This window comes from Ostrinia furnacalis, unplaced genomic scaffold, assembly GCF_004193835.3.
Source record: "Ostrinia furnacalis isolate ACB-3 unplaced genomic scaffold, ASM419383v2 OfSCF0767, whole genome shotgun sequence".
NCBI classification, from domain to species: domain Eukaryota; kingdom Metazoa; phylum Arthropoda; class Insecta; order Lepidoptera; family Crambidae; genus Ostrinia; species Ostrinia furnacalis.
Genome location: NW_021131006.1, coordinates 1 through 13,542, shown reverse-complemented (window position 1 = coordinate 13,542; position 13,542 = coordinate 1). Strand labels below are relative to the sequence as shown.

Genomic DNA, 13,542 nt, shown 5'->3' with positions numbered 1-13,542 from the left:
ATTGGCGGACAGCGAGGTGGAAAAAAGGTCTGGCAGTGTGGGCAGCAATCATGCATGAAAACAAAATGGTGGGTAACAAAGTTGCAATGATATACATCAGTAAGGGTGTTTTAATATAACGTGCGGATTTTCATCACGGACGCAGGATTGACACGCATGCGTGATATCCGCAAATGTCCTTTTCAGAGTGACTTGAGTTTCTTGCGCTGCTTCTCAGCACTGGCCCATTTATTGTCCTGAAGTAGTAGGGCTAGCAGTAGTAGGGTTAATACTGGGACGTGTAAAAGTGCTTTTAAAAGCCTACTAGCATAATAAATGAGTTTTCATACAAGAAACTATTAATTGTAATGCGTGGAATACGCACGCACACACAGGGAGTGGGGAACGCGGGGTAATCCCGTTCCCGCGTCCGTGATGATCGTACCGGTTATTCCCAGTTGTCCCCCACCATCATTGCCCCTACAGGGCAACTGGGAATTTGTAATAAATAATGACAATGACCCAGTTATCACCGGGTGCCTCCATTCGAGGGAGCAACTGGGAATTTAATTTTTAAACGTCTCCGTCTCCCCCACTTGAGAGATTGGTATACAAAAGGATAAAACCACAGTATATTGATAAAACGCAATGGGAATTAACAGTGAATTTATAGTAATAAAAAAAAACTCCGAGTTGAATACGAATTAGTAAGAAATCTTTGCCTAAAGGTTCGGCCAAACCAACGCGAGCCCGCTTGTGGCGTGCGTGATGGCGATCAGTAGAAATCATTAATTAATTATAATATATTATGTAGCAAAGGGCTTGACCAAAATGTTCAAAGAAATAAATCCCAGTAGCTAAAATTTTACCACCATCTCTTTTTTTATCAATAAAAATCTGTGGTCTTGCTCGTCGCTTCGCTGGCGCCATCTACAAAAAGCTTTGCGTGTGTGTGGACAGCTGACTGTCAAAAAGTTTTTGACGTTTACATAAGGGGGGCAGGGCGGGGGGAGGTAATTAATTAACAGACTGTCATTACTGTCAGTCAGTGTTGAGTTCACGAGTCATGAGTGTAACTCAGTATAACTTTTTTATTTAGTCTGATGAAAATAAACTTAGTGAAAAAAGAAACATGAGACTCTTAGGATTAATATTAGTGTCGTGTTTGAAATGGGTGGCGTCGTCGTCGGTGTCGCGACACGATTACAGCGAAGTGAAGCTGTTCGAGTCGCCGGCCGCCTACGACGTGGAGTCCTCGGTGACGCTGAACGACGCCGGGCGCCAGGAGCGCGAGGTGGGCTTCAAGCTGCTGGCGCGGCTCGTCGTGGAGCCGCTCTGGGCAGACTCCCACTCAGAGTTCCTGTTGAAATTTAACGTGAGCATCCAACTTTACTTATGTTTTATCAATTTAATTAAAACAAAAGTCATTTGCCTTGTATACCCTACCCTTTGACCTAAAGAAGTTCTTGGGGTTTTCACAAACACAAACGTTCTAGGCTGTAGGTATGTTTTTTTACTTTTATCGAGATATTTTTACCGCTCCGTTATAATTGATAAAATTAAATAAAATAAAAATAATAAGAAATTTTTCATGATAGGTGGATAGACAGACAAATTAAATATTTTATTTATTTATTTCCCTACAGTTGATTTCACCTCAACTTCACCTGCGAGGCAAACATATTAATGCCAACTTCCGGGCATTCAGCTCCGTGTGGGACTCGTACAAAGACACATCATTTTATGTTCACTGGAAGAGCGGAGTGGTCCAGAACGCATACCTGGACCCCGAGGAGCTGGAGGATGTCCTCAACTACAAGAGAGGCCTCATAAGTCTGTTCCAGGTAACAAATATATCAGCACTGTATTTTTATTTTCTTAATTATTTCAAATTATACTAATGTTTATTTTTCTCTAATAGTAGAAATTACTTAAGTACTGTATTCAGTATTTTATCTTCATTAAACATTCATTTCTAAACAAATAATCATTAAACTGTTGACAATGTTTCTAGGATCTGTTAAGTATGTGGGAATAGCAAATTACTTAAAAATCATGTGACAAAAACATGAATAATATTGCAGGTAATTTTAGAATGCTTGTGTGTGATAAAATGTAGGTATAAGTTATGTTTCTGTATTTTTGTTTATTTTTATTATATTTCGTTTTTATTTTTGTTGTTGATTGAAACTTAAAATTAGATATTGCCCCCTAGACAAGTTGCACTTTTTGATGGAATCGAAAATCAAATCTGTGAAAACTTCATATAAAAAAGGCCTTTTGACCATTTTTTTACTGGTTTGTGATTAAAATGTGCATTTTGTCCAGATCCACTGGTTACGGTTATCTAGATTTTTTATGTTGCCGTGTGTTTTTTGTTTTTTTTGTGTGTCTCATGTGATAATTTTGCTCACCTCAGTATCAATACTTTGTGAATTTCGTAACAGATACACTAAGGTGCATTCACTAATTTTGGCTGCCTGGATATCGTTATTTCTCATCTTTCAGTTCCAAATAATCGACGGGGAATACAACGAAACAGATGCCACCGGAGTCTGCGACGTGCTCTACGAGTCTATTTCATCGACCGTCTTCAGAAAAATCAAGGTAAGCATCGGCGGACGGCTCACAATCTTCCACTATCGCACTCACCCACCGACAACGACGCTAACATAACATGGCGCTATCGTCGTTCAGAGAAGCTGCTCGGCCGCCAACGCCACGGAGCAGGACCGGCGGCTGGCGGAGCACGTGTCGGCGCGGCGCATCGCGCGCTACACGCTGGGGCCGGGGCTGCGCGCCGTGTACGCCGACGAGCTGCTGCAGCTGGGCGGCGCCGAGCTGGGCGTGAAGGCGCGCGCCCTCACGCGCCTGCAGCCCGCCGCCGCGCCCGCGCCCGCGCCCGCGCCCGCCGCCGCCTCGCTCGCCGCCGCCCTGCGCGCGCTGCCCGAGCGGCTGGCGCCCGCCGCGCTGCAGCTCGCCGGCCAGGGGGAGCCGGACGATGACTTGGTAACGCTTTTTAAATCCTGTTCGTAATTTATTCTATCGGCCGACCTGGCGATATTTAAATTTTATGTACCTACGTGTGGAGCGGTTCTGCTCTTTGCTTCGTTTCTAACTTTTTCATGATGGTTTTATTTTGAATTAATCCATTCTTTTTCTTTCCACAATTTCCGCTGAAAAGGGCGGTTGTTTGTGTTCTTGAGCTGTGCTATTACGATATGAAATTATTATTTTTAAACAATCGTCACGACGTCATTCATAACATGTAGGTACCTAGCTATGGCCGTGACTGATTATCTATAATGCCACGTATCCATATCCAACTTGTTTTATGTCTTTGTTGCATACTATGCTGATAAGTGTAATTAGTCATTGCTTTTATATGCAAGTTATAATTCATATAACTACTCTTCAGTAGTTATACTAGGCCCGTGAAGTGTATTCAAATGTCTCGGGGCATCATCGTTATCGCGGGAGATAAGCCTGACCCCTGACCCCGCTCGCTGTCTCCGCGCCCGAACACTCATTGCCGGGCAATTAATTATTTAATTTTATTTTTGTATCATGAGCGGGCGTCCACCATATCTAATCAGGTTCGTTCTCGAATAGTCATCGGATTCCATTATTTTATGCTGACATGCAATCTTTATAATAGCAGCAGACAATGGTAACATTGTTACAGGCAAAGTACTATTTCATGACCATATCAATATTTTACATCGTAATTTAAACACGCACGCACCATCGGCACCATTATGGATGACACTGTATCCAGTTTTTGAAACTCAGCAATATACTCGTACTTTGAATACTACACTCGCGAGCAAAAGTATGGAATCACTTACATGAAGTTGTTTCCACGCGAACTTGTGTACTAACGAATTTGTTAGTAACAAAAAAAGTGGCACCATTTTAAAGATTAAACTTTTATCTTTAAATTGATACCAAATTCATTTAAATCACACCAGTATTTAAAAAGATATCCCGGCTGATGTGAAGAAGTAACGAAAAAGACATGTATGAACTGTTTGATACGTCGCGAGTTGCGGCCTATTTAGCCCCTATAAAAGCACGCGTTTTTAGATTTTTGCTTTCACACGTTGATTCATACACATCTCCGCTTCTTTTGACACTTTACCTGGGTTTCTACACCTTCAGAAGCAGCACAAATCGTTGCACTATTGCAAGAAAGGCTCAGCCAGCGGGCTGTCGCACGTCAGCGCCACATAAGCCAGTCCTGGGTTTCGAAAGTTTCAAGACGCTTTCGGGAGACTAGTGGCTTTATCCCGAGACCAAGTTCTGAACAGCGCCGGTGCACATCGCAGAGGGAAGACCGTTTTTTCATGTCAACCTCTCTATGAAATCGTCATTTGACTGGAAGCGATGTCTATCAAGAGCTCAGAAATGTTCGTAAGATAGCTGTTAGCGAGTGGACAGTTCGTCTAAGATATAAGCAATAGAATTTGACTCCAAAAAGGCCTGCCACAGGCTCGAAACTGACGGCAGGTCACCGATAAGCACCCTTTCAATTTGCTCGTACACATCTCGATGGGAAGGCGAGTAATGGAGGCGAGTTCTGTTCTCCGATGAATGCAAACTGTGTTTGCAGGGCAGCAGTCGAAGAGGTCGGGTTTATAGGCGGCCTGAGGAGCGATTTGTGCAGTGCTGGTTCGCTGAAACAGTGGCTTATGGGGGTGGCTTGCTCGACTTAACATCGAGATGTGTACGAGCAAATTGAAAGCGTGCTTATCGGTGACCTGCCGTCAGTTTCGAGCCTGTGGCAGGCCTTTTTGGAGTTAAATTCTATTGCTTATGTCTTAGACAAACTGTCTACTCGCTAACAGCTATCCTACGAACATTTCTGAGCTCTTACTGGACGTCGATTCCAGTCAAATGACGATTTCATAGAGAGGTTGACATGAAAAAACGGTCTTCCCTCTGCGATGTGCGCCGGCGCTGTTCAGAACTTGGTCTCGGGATAAAGCCACCAGTCTCCCGAAAGCGTCTTAAAACTTTCGAAACCCAGGACTGACTTATGTGGCGCTGACGTGCGACAGCTCGCTGGCTGAGCCCTTCTTGCAATAGTGCAACGATTTGTGCTGCTTCTGAAGGTGTAGAAACCCAGGTAAAGTGTCAAAAGAAGCGGAGATGTGTATGAATCAACGTGTGAAAGCAAAAATCCGAAAACACGTGCTTTTATAGGGGGTAAATAGGCCGCAACTCGCGACGTATCAAACAGTTCATACATGTCTTTTTCGTTACTTCTTCACATCAGCCGGGATATCTTTTTAAATACTGGTGTTATTTAAATGAGTTTGGTATCAATTTAAAGATAAAAGTTTAATCTTTAAAATGGTGCCACTTTTTTTGTTCCTAACAAATTCGTTAGTACACAAGTTCGCGTGGAAACAACTTCATGTAAGTGATTCCATACTTTTGCTCGCGAGTGTATATCCCAACATAAGAATAATATTCTGTAGTTAGCAACTCATTTGCTAGTTTTCTAAACGAGTTTACCGTCTAGCGGTGCGACATGATTACATCGCCATAAACCGCGCAGTAAAGTCTAAAACAGTGCTCCCAGTCGCGGGCCGGTGGGCGCCCGCGACAGCATCTACATAGACGCGGCATAGATTCTCACAGAAATGAAGCTCTGAAGAAAGTAAATGAAGCTTTTTAGCAGCTTTTTTTATCGTGTAATAATTATTCTCCGAAGTTGTGGTATGTAGAATGAAACGCATTAGATAGGCTTAATTTTTTAATTAAAGTAGAATGCAGTATGATGCGATATCATCACATCGATTTCGGCCCAGAACTTGGAGGAGGCGATAGCGGCCAACGACGAGGCTCTGCGGACGGAGGAGGCGGGCGAGGGGGGGCGCGCCGCGCACGCCGCCGCCGCGCTGCGCCTGCTGCCCGCCCTGCGCGCCGCGCCCGCCGACCGCCTGCGCCGCCTGCTCGAGCGGGAGACCGACCCCGCCAAGCTGTGAGTGTCCACCGCCCACCGCCCGCCGCCTCGCCCGACCCTCGTGACGTGCGCCTCGTCCGCAGGAGCGGGCTGTGCCGGCTGCTGGGGCTCGCGGGCACGCGCGCCGCGCTGGCGGCGGCCGACGGCTTCCTGCAGCTGGCGGCCGCCGACCCGCCGGAGCCGCTGGCGCGCGCCTTCCTGCGGCGCTGGCGGCGCTGGGCGCGCTGGCCGAGCTGCCGGCGCGGGAGCTGCACTACGCGCGCCGCCGCCGCCTCGAGCCGCTCGCGCTGCTGCCCGGTCAGTGCCCTGCGCGGTGTTTCCTTCTTTCGCCATTTTTCAATTTTTTCAAACGAGTCGAGATCGTTTCGTCGGTCGAATCACGAAAGGATGTGACTGATTTTTATAAATTTTACAGGAGCGACGTTTAAAAAAAAATTAAATGTGGAAAAATGCATTTCGGGTCCTCTTTATTGTCAATACTGGCCTCCTGACAAATAATTCAGTTACGATTTTTTGTGAGATTATAAACTGCACGTTTTTAATAAATGGTGTGTTTAACTCAATATCGCCATTTTGTTAGATACGCCTTTTCGTGATTCGACTCACGATTTGTGTGTTGACTGTTGCTACGTAAAATGTTGATTTCCTTGCGTATGTTGCACGTTTATGTAAAGTAAAAATAAACTCATGTCATGGTTTTATCCGTATTTAAACGATCGCATCTGGGACAGTCAATACGATTCGGGGCGTGACTCGTTCGCTCGATACCTCCTTTTTCGCCTTCACGCGTAGAGAACGTTCGAATATGGGGTCGCGGAATGCGATCGAAGTCGTACAGTTTTTTGCCGAGATCCACAAAATAGGCATTCGAGTCGACCGGCGCGCGCGCTCTTTTCGGCGTCCACGAACGTAACCTCGCACGTCGCGCAGGTCGGCCGCTGGAGGTGCGCGCGGCGGCGCTGGACCTGCTGGTGCGGCGCAGCGCGGAGCGGCCGGCGGCGCTGCTGGGCGTGGCGCTGGAGCTGCAGCGGCGCGGCCCGGCCGAGCTGCGCCGCGTGCTGTGGCAGCGCCTGCACCAGCTGGCGCCGCGCCACGCCGCGCTGCGCGAGCTGCTGCCGCGGCTGCCGCGCGAGCTGCGCTCGTGGCACGCGCGCGCGCCGGCCGGCACGTCGGCGGTGCTGCGGCGCGACACGGGCGCGGGCGCGGCGCTGGAGTCGCTGCAGGTGGCGGCGGGCGGGCTGCTGCGGCGCAGCGTCGTGCGGCTGCTGGGCGCGGACGACGCCGAGCTGCTGGCGGTGGAGGTGTGGGCGCGCGGGCTGGAGGCGGTGGCGGGCGGCGGCGGCGGCGGCGAGGAGCTGTACGAGGGCGAGGAGGCGCCGGAGCCGGCGGCCACGCTGGCGCTGGCGGTGGACGGCGCGCGCCTGCCGCCCGTCGACCTGTTCCGCGGCCAGGTGCGTCGTGCACGGGACGAGACTAGATGTCACTCGTGTTGTCGTGATGAATCCGATTTATTACCACTCAGTCAAATGTTACGTCACTTAATACAGAATAGCTTTCCGCCCGCGGCTTCGCCCGCGTGGAATTTTGTCTGTCACAGAAAAACTTTATCGCGCGCGTCCCTGTTTCAAAAACCGGGATAAAAACTATCCTATGTTCTTTCCCGGGACTCAAACTATCTCTATGCCAAATTTCATCAAAATCGGTTGCGAGGTTTAAGCGGGAAAGCGTAACAGACAGACAGACAGACAGACAGACAGACAGAGTTACTTTCGCATTTATAATATTAGTTGGGATGTTTCGGGTGTCGAGCCGAAGGCAGGTGATAGGTAAGGATTAGACCTATCGATTTCACTCACATGTATGTTCTACGATTTTTCATAGTTTATAAGTTATCGTTAATTTTGTGATTTATAAAGTTTTTTTTTTGGACAGATACTAGGACTAGCACTAGGACTAATTATGCTAGCAACAATTNCGGCGCTGGCGGCGCTGGGCGCGCTGGCCGAGCTGCCGGCGCGGGAGCTGCACTACGCGCGCCGCCGCCGCCTCGAGCCGCTCGCGCTGCTGCCCGGTCAGTGCCCTGCGCGGTGTTTCCTTCTTTCGCCATTTTTCAATTTTTTCAAACGAGTCGAGATCGTTTCGTCGGTCGAATCACGAAAGGATGTGACTGATTTTTATAAATTTTACAGGAGCGACGTTTAAAAAAAAATTAAATGTGGAAAAATGCATTTCGGGTCCTCTTTATTGTCAATACTGGCCTCCTGACAAATAATTCAGTTACGATTTTTTGTGAGATTATAAACTGCACGTTTTTAATAAATGGTGTGTTTAACTCAATATCGCCATTTTGTTAGATACGCCTTTTCGTGATTCGACTCACGATTTGTGTGTTGACTGTTGCTACGTAAAATGTTGATTTCCTTGCGTATGTTGCACGTTTATGTAAAGTAAAAATAAACTCATGTCATGGTTTTATCCGTATTTAAACGATCGCATCTGGGACAGTCAATACGATTCGGGGCGTGACTCGTTCGCTCGATACCTCCTTTTTCGCCTTCACGCGTAGAGAACGTTCGAATATGGGGTCGCGGAATGCGATCGAAGTCGTACAGTTTTTTGCCGAGATCCACAAAATAGGCATTCGAGTCGACCGGCGCGCGCGCTCTTTTCGGCGTCCACGAACGTAACCTCGCACGTCGCGCAGGTCGGCCGCTGGAGGTGCGCGCGGCGGCGCTGGACCTGCTGGTGCGGCGCAGCGCGGAGCGGCCGGCGGCGCTGCTGGGCGTGGCGCTGGAGCTGCAGCGGCGCGGCCCGGCCGAGCTGCGCCGCGTGCTGTGGCAGCGCCTGCACCAGCTGGCGCCGCGCCACGCCGCGCTGCGCGAGCTGCTGCCGCGGCTGCCGCGCGAGCTGCGCTCGTGGCACGCGCGCGCGCCGGCCGGCACGTCGGCGGTGCTGCGGCGCGACACGGGCGCGGGCGCGGCGCTGGAGTCGCTGCAGGTGGCGGCGGGCGGGCTGCTGCGGCGCAGCGTCGTGCGGCTGCTGGGCGCGGACGACGCCGAGCTGCTGGCGGTGGAGGTGTGGGCGCGCGGGCTGGAGGCGGTGGCGGGCGGCGGCGGCGGCGGCGAGGAGCTGTACGAGGGCGAGGAGGCGCCGGAGCCGGCGGCCACGCTGGCGCTGGCGGTGGACGGCGCGCGCCTGCCGCCCGTCGACCTGTTCCGCGGCCAGGTGCGTCGTGCACGGGACGAGACTAGATGTCACTCGTGTTGTCGTGATGAATCCGATTTATTACCACTCAGTCAAATGTTACGTCACTTAATACAGAATAGCTTTCCGCCCGCGGCTTCGCCCGCGTGGAATTTTGTCTGTCACAGAAAAACTTTATCGCGCGCGTCCCTGTTTCAAAAACCGGGATAAAAACTATCCTATGTTCTTTCCCGGGACTCAAACTATCTCTATGCCAAATTTCATCAAAATCGGTTGCGAGGTTTAAGCGGGAAAGCGTAACAGACAGACAGACAGACAGACAGACAGAGTTACTTTCGCATTTATAATATTAGTTGGGATGTTTCGGGTGTCGAGCCGAAGGCAGGTGATAGGTAAGGATTAGACCTATCGATTTCACTCACATGTATGTTCTACGATTTTTCATAGTTTATAAGTTATCGTTAATTTTGTGATTTATAAAGTTTTTTTTTTGGACAGATACTAGGACTATCACTAGGACTAATTATGCTAGCAACAATTTTGTACCTAGATCTTGTAAGGAATATAATAATAGGTTTAACACGATTGACATTTTTAATTCTTCCTTACCATCTTATAAAAAACAATTGAGAGAATGTTTGAATATACCTATAACTTGATTTTAATTTTGACCTACATAATTATTGTGTTTTTAATTTATATAATTTTATTAATATTTAACTTTTTGACATTTTATAATTTTTATTAAATTTAACTGCTTGACATTTTATAAGATTGTCATTGTATTTATTTGACATTTAGAAATTAATGTATAATTTATTACTATTTAATTAATTTTTAGTCTGCACTCTGTATTAATTTTAACTGTGGAAACTTTGCTGATTTCTGTCCTATTTTTTGTGTGATTATTTGTCTGTATATCAAAATTGTTTGTTTCCCTAATATAAATAAATAAATAAAAATAAATAGATTTGTTATTAATGGCAAATATTTGAAAAAAAATAATCACCTCAAATCCTACATTTGATCAGAATAAATACAAATGAGAAGGTCATCTTCATAGAAACGCACCGAGCGCGGTTTGTATGTGAGCGCGTCAATACGTATGCGGCGCGCACGCACACACTGACAAAATTTAGTGTGGATTATCAAAATCAAAATCAAAATCAAAAATATTTATTCAGTTTAGACCACAAGTGGCACTTATGAACGTCAATAGAAAATAATAAAAAAAAGAAAAGGTAGCCCTTATGGGGCACTTTACATGTCTCCTTATCTTTTGGGCCCTACCAGCGCTTCGAGACAAACATATGGCAAGTGCTGAGAAGAAACACCGGAACAAACTCAGTCACCACTTATTATTAGCGGTGAGGTGCGCTGAATTTTTTCAGTTGTGTGTGCGCGCCGCATACGTATTGGCGCGCGTTTTCTATGAAGATGATCTACTTATTTGTATTTACTCTGCTTTGATGCAATATACAAAATTTTTGCTAGAAACAAAAAAAAAATCTACCAGGTCATTCAAATTTAAAAATCAAAAAGAAAATTAACGATACCTTCTAAACTACGAAAAATCGTAGAACATACATGGGGGTGCAATCGATAGGTCTAGTTCTATCACCTATCATCTGCTTTCGGCTTGACACCTCACACGAAACACCCTGTATATTGTTCGCGTCTATTGCAGGCGGAGCTGCTGGGGCACGTGTGGGCGGGCACGGGCAGCGCGCCCACGCCCGTGCTGCGCGCGCTGCTGCTGCGCGACGCCGCCGCCGCCCTGCCGCTGGGCGGCCTGCGCCTCGCCGCCGCCCACCGCCGCGCCGCCGCCCTCGCGCTCGACGCGCACGCGCAGGTGACCCGAGCGCGTTCCATCCGAACCTGCATTCGTCCCGTGTTCGATCCGATCTCTTTATTTTAATATTCGTTTTGCCGATGACGCACCGTCAGGTGTCGCTGTGGTCGCGCAACGCGCGCGCCGGGCTGGAGCTGCGCGCGGGCGGCGCGGCGCAGGTGTCGCTGGCGCTGCGGACGGCGTGGGGCCGCGCGCGCGCCGTCTCCTCCGCCGCCGCCGAGCCGCGCCTGCGCATCGCCGCCGACCTCGACTTCTACGACGCCGTCGCGCTCTGCGTCCGCGTCAAGCTCGACGACTACGACCTGAGGTGAGTTCGCGTCGGAATCGTCGGTCGTTCGTTTCGAACGCGGTCGACGCGGATGATGTAGCTTCTCCCGCTTCGCGTTCCAGGAAGGAGTGCCACCTCGAGTCGGTGCAGGGCGACCGCTCGCTGCGCGTGTCCCGCTGGCGCAACGAGACGGCGCCGCAGCCCGGCCGCACGCTGTCGCTGGAGCGCGCCGCCGACGCCGCCTGCCGCGCGCTCGCCGCCAACGACTAGCGTCCGCGGGCCCCGCCTCGCTGGCCCCGCGCCCCGCACTCAAGCCAAAGCTCCGACGCCAAACCGACGGCTCCTCGCGCAGGAGCCGGACTCGCGCCGCCATGACACTTAGTTCATATGTGGACCCAAGTGCTGTGACTGTCACTTTGATGCACTTTATTATATTGGTAATGTTATGTAAAAAAAATATAATTCATATTTTTAAGGTATAAATAGACAGCGTTTTTTATACTTGATTAAACGAAAAGGGTTGATTCCACTGCTCAACCGGAACTACTTATCCTACAGGACCAATATCAAATTATTAAACAAAAACACGCCTATACTACAATGACCGATTGCTGATGATGTATGAAAAGGTATTTATCCTCGGATTTCGGTCTTTTATAAAAAGTCAAATTCAATATCCCATCCCAACTAATATTATAAATGCGAAAGTAACTCTGTCTGTCTGTCTGTCTGTCTGTCTGTTACGCTTTCCCGCTTAAACCTCGCAACCGATTTTGATGAAATTTGGCATAGAGATAGTTTGAGTCCCGGGAAAGAACATAGGATAGTTTTTATCCCGGTTTTTGAAACAGGGACGCGCGCGATAAAGTTTTTCTGTGACAGACAAAATTCCACGCGGGCGAAGCCGCGGGCGGAAAGCTAGTTAAAAATATTTATTCAATTTAGACCACAAGTGGCACTTATGAAAGTCAAAATATACACTCGACAGCAAATAAATCGCACCACCCGCGTTGACACAATAATGGTGCCCCAACAATATTGGTGTTATTTGAAAGCCCAATAAATATCCTTAAAGAAAAACACATTTAATTTCTTAATAAATTATTAACATATACCATAAATGTGACTTGAAAAAAGACCTCACTTTGGGCTCACCTCTGGGATCAATTAGACCAAATTTTATGGTTATAAAACCAAATAATGATCACACGTGTCCTCTTTAACAGATGGATAGCGATTAATCCCAACTTAACAGTTTTATAGCCATAAAAGTTGGCTCAAGCGTAACTATCTATTTTTTGAAGAAGTGACTCTGGATCCTTCTAAAGAAACATTTTTGGGGTAAAAACCTTTCCTATAATGAAATGTATTTCAATAATACTTATGTAATTATCTTAATAAAGATTGTTCAACGGCCAAGTCACACAACATTAACTATAATAATAAAGAAATCGCAGTAAGGAACCATAGACTTGGCACGACTTTGTCTAGATTTCATTACTTTTTAGAGATAAACAAGCAGCTCCACCGAGACTTGGCTAGTTTTTTACAGAATGTTTTTGGTGGGATGAAGTTTAGAACTAGGCTTTTGAATGGTACCAATATTGGTGTGAAGTGGGGATGCATACGTTTGAAAGTGCTTGTCGCGGGTGGTGCGATTTATTTGCTGTCGAGTGTAGTAAATAATAAAAAAAGAAAAGGTAGCCCTTATGGGGCACTTTACATGTCTCCTTATCTTTTGGGCCCTACCAGCGCTTGGAGACAAACATATGGCAAGTGCTGAGAAGAAACGCTGGAACAAACTCAGTCACTTGTTGCATTTGAGCAATAGAATTAACCCTCTTCCTTTAATTAATTGTAAAAGTTATATTGTATATTGTATAGTTTTTTCATAAGGAATTATTTGACGAATCAATTATATTTAAAAATAATTAAGATTTTTTAATATTTGATAATAATTTATTGAATATGATGTGAATATTCATCATAACATATTATGACTATTTTTGAAGTTTATATTAGTAATAAAGATAAGTTTTTAATTAACATAATATAATTCATTTCCAACAAAACTAATTAACCTAAACCGCTTACCGTTTAACCCTACATAAAAATATGACAGAAACCATTTAACCTCCTCCTAAGAGAAATTATAGAATATTAATATTAATCCGATCATGGACAGAAAAAAAAATGGAAAGGATTACCAACAAATAAAAGTCGAGGTCCAGTAACGAACGAGAAGCGCCCGTGCGCGGGGGCGGGGGA

General features: G+C 47.0%; 1 protein-coding gene across 1 annotated transcript; it reads left to right on the top strand.

Annotated features, from left to right (window-relative positions):
* Positions 1-1,024: 1,024 nt before the first annotated feature.
* On the top strand, positions 1,025-11,961 carry LOC114349955 (microsomal triacylglycerol transfer protein). The gene is made up of 12 exons (XM_028300554.1): positions 1,025-1,354; positions 1,626-1,823; positions 2,488-2,586; positions 2,677-2,988; positions 5,796-5,968; positions 6,034-6,247; positions 6,814-7,401; positions 7,883-8,021; positions 8,655-9,175; positions 10,842-11,006; positions 11,102-11,313; positions 11,397-11,961. The coding sequence occupies exons 1-12, from the start codon at positions 1,112-1,114 to the stop codon at positions 11,542-11,544; spliced, it is 3,012 nt and encodes a 1,003-aa protein (XP_028156355.1). The 5' UTR covers positions 1,025-1,111; the 3' UTR covers positions 11,545-11,961.
* Positions 11,962-13,542: the final 1,581 nt, after the last annotated feature.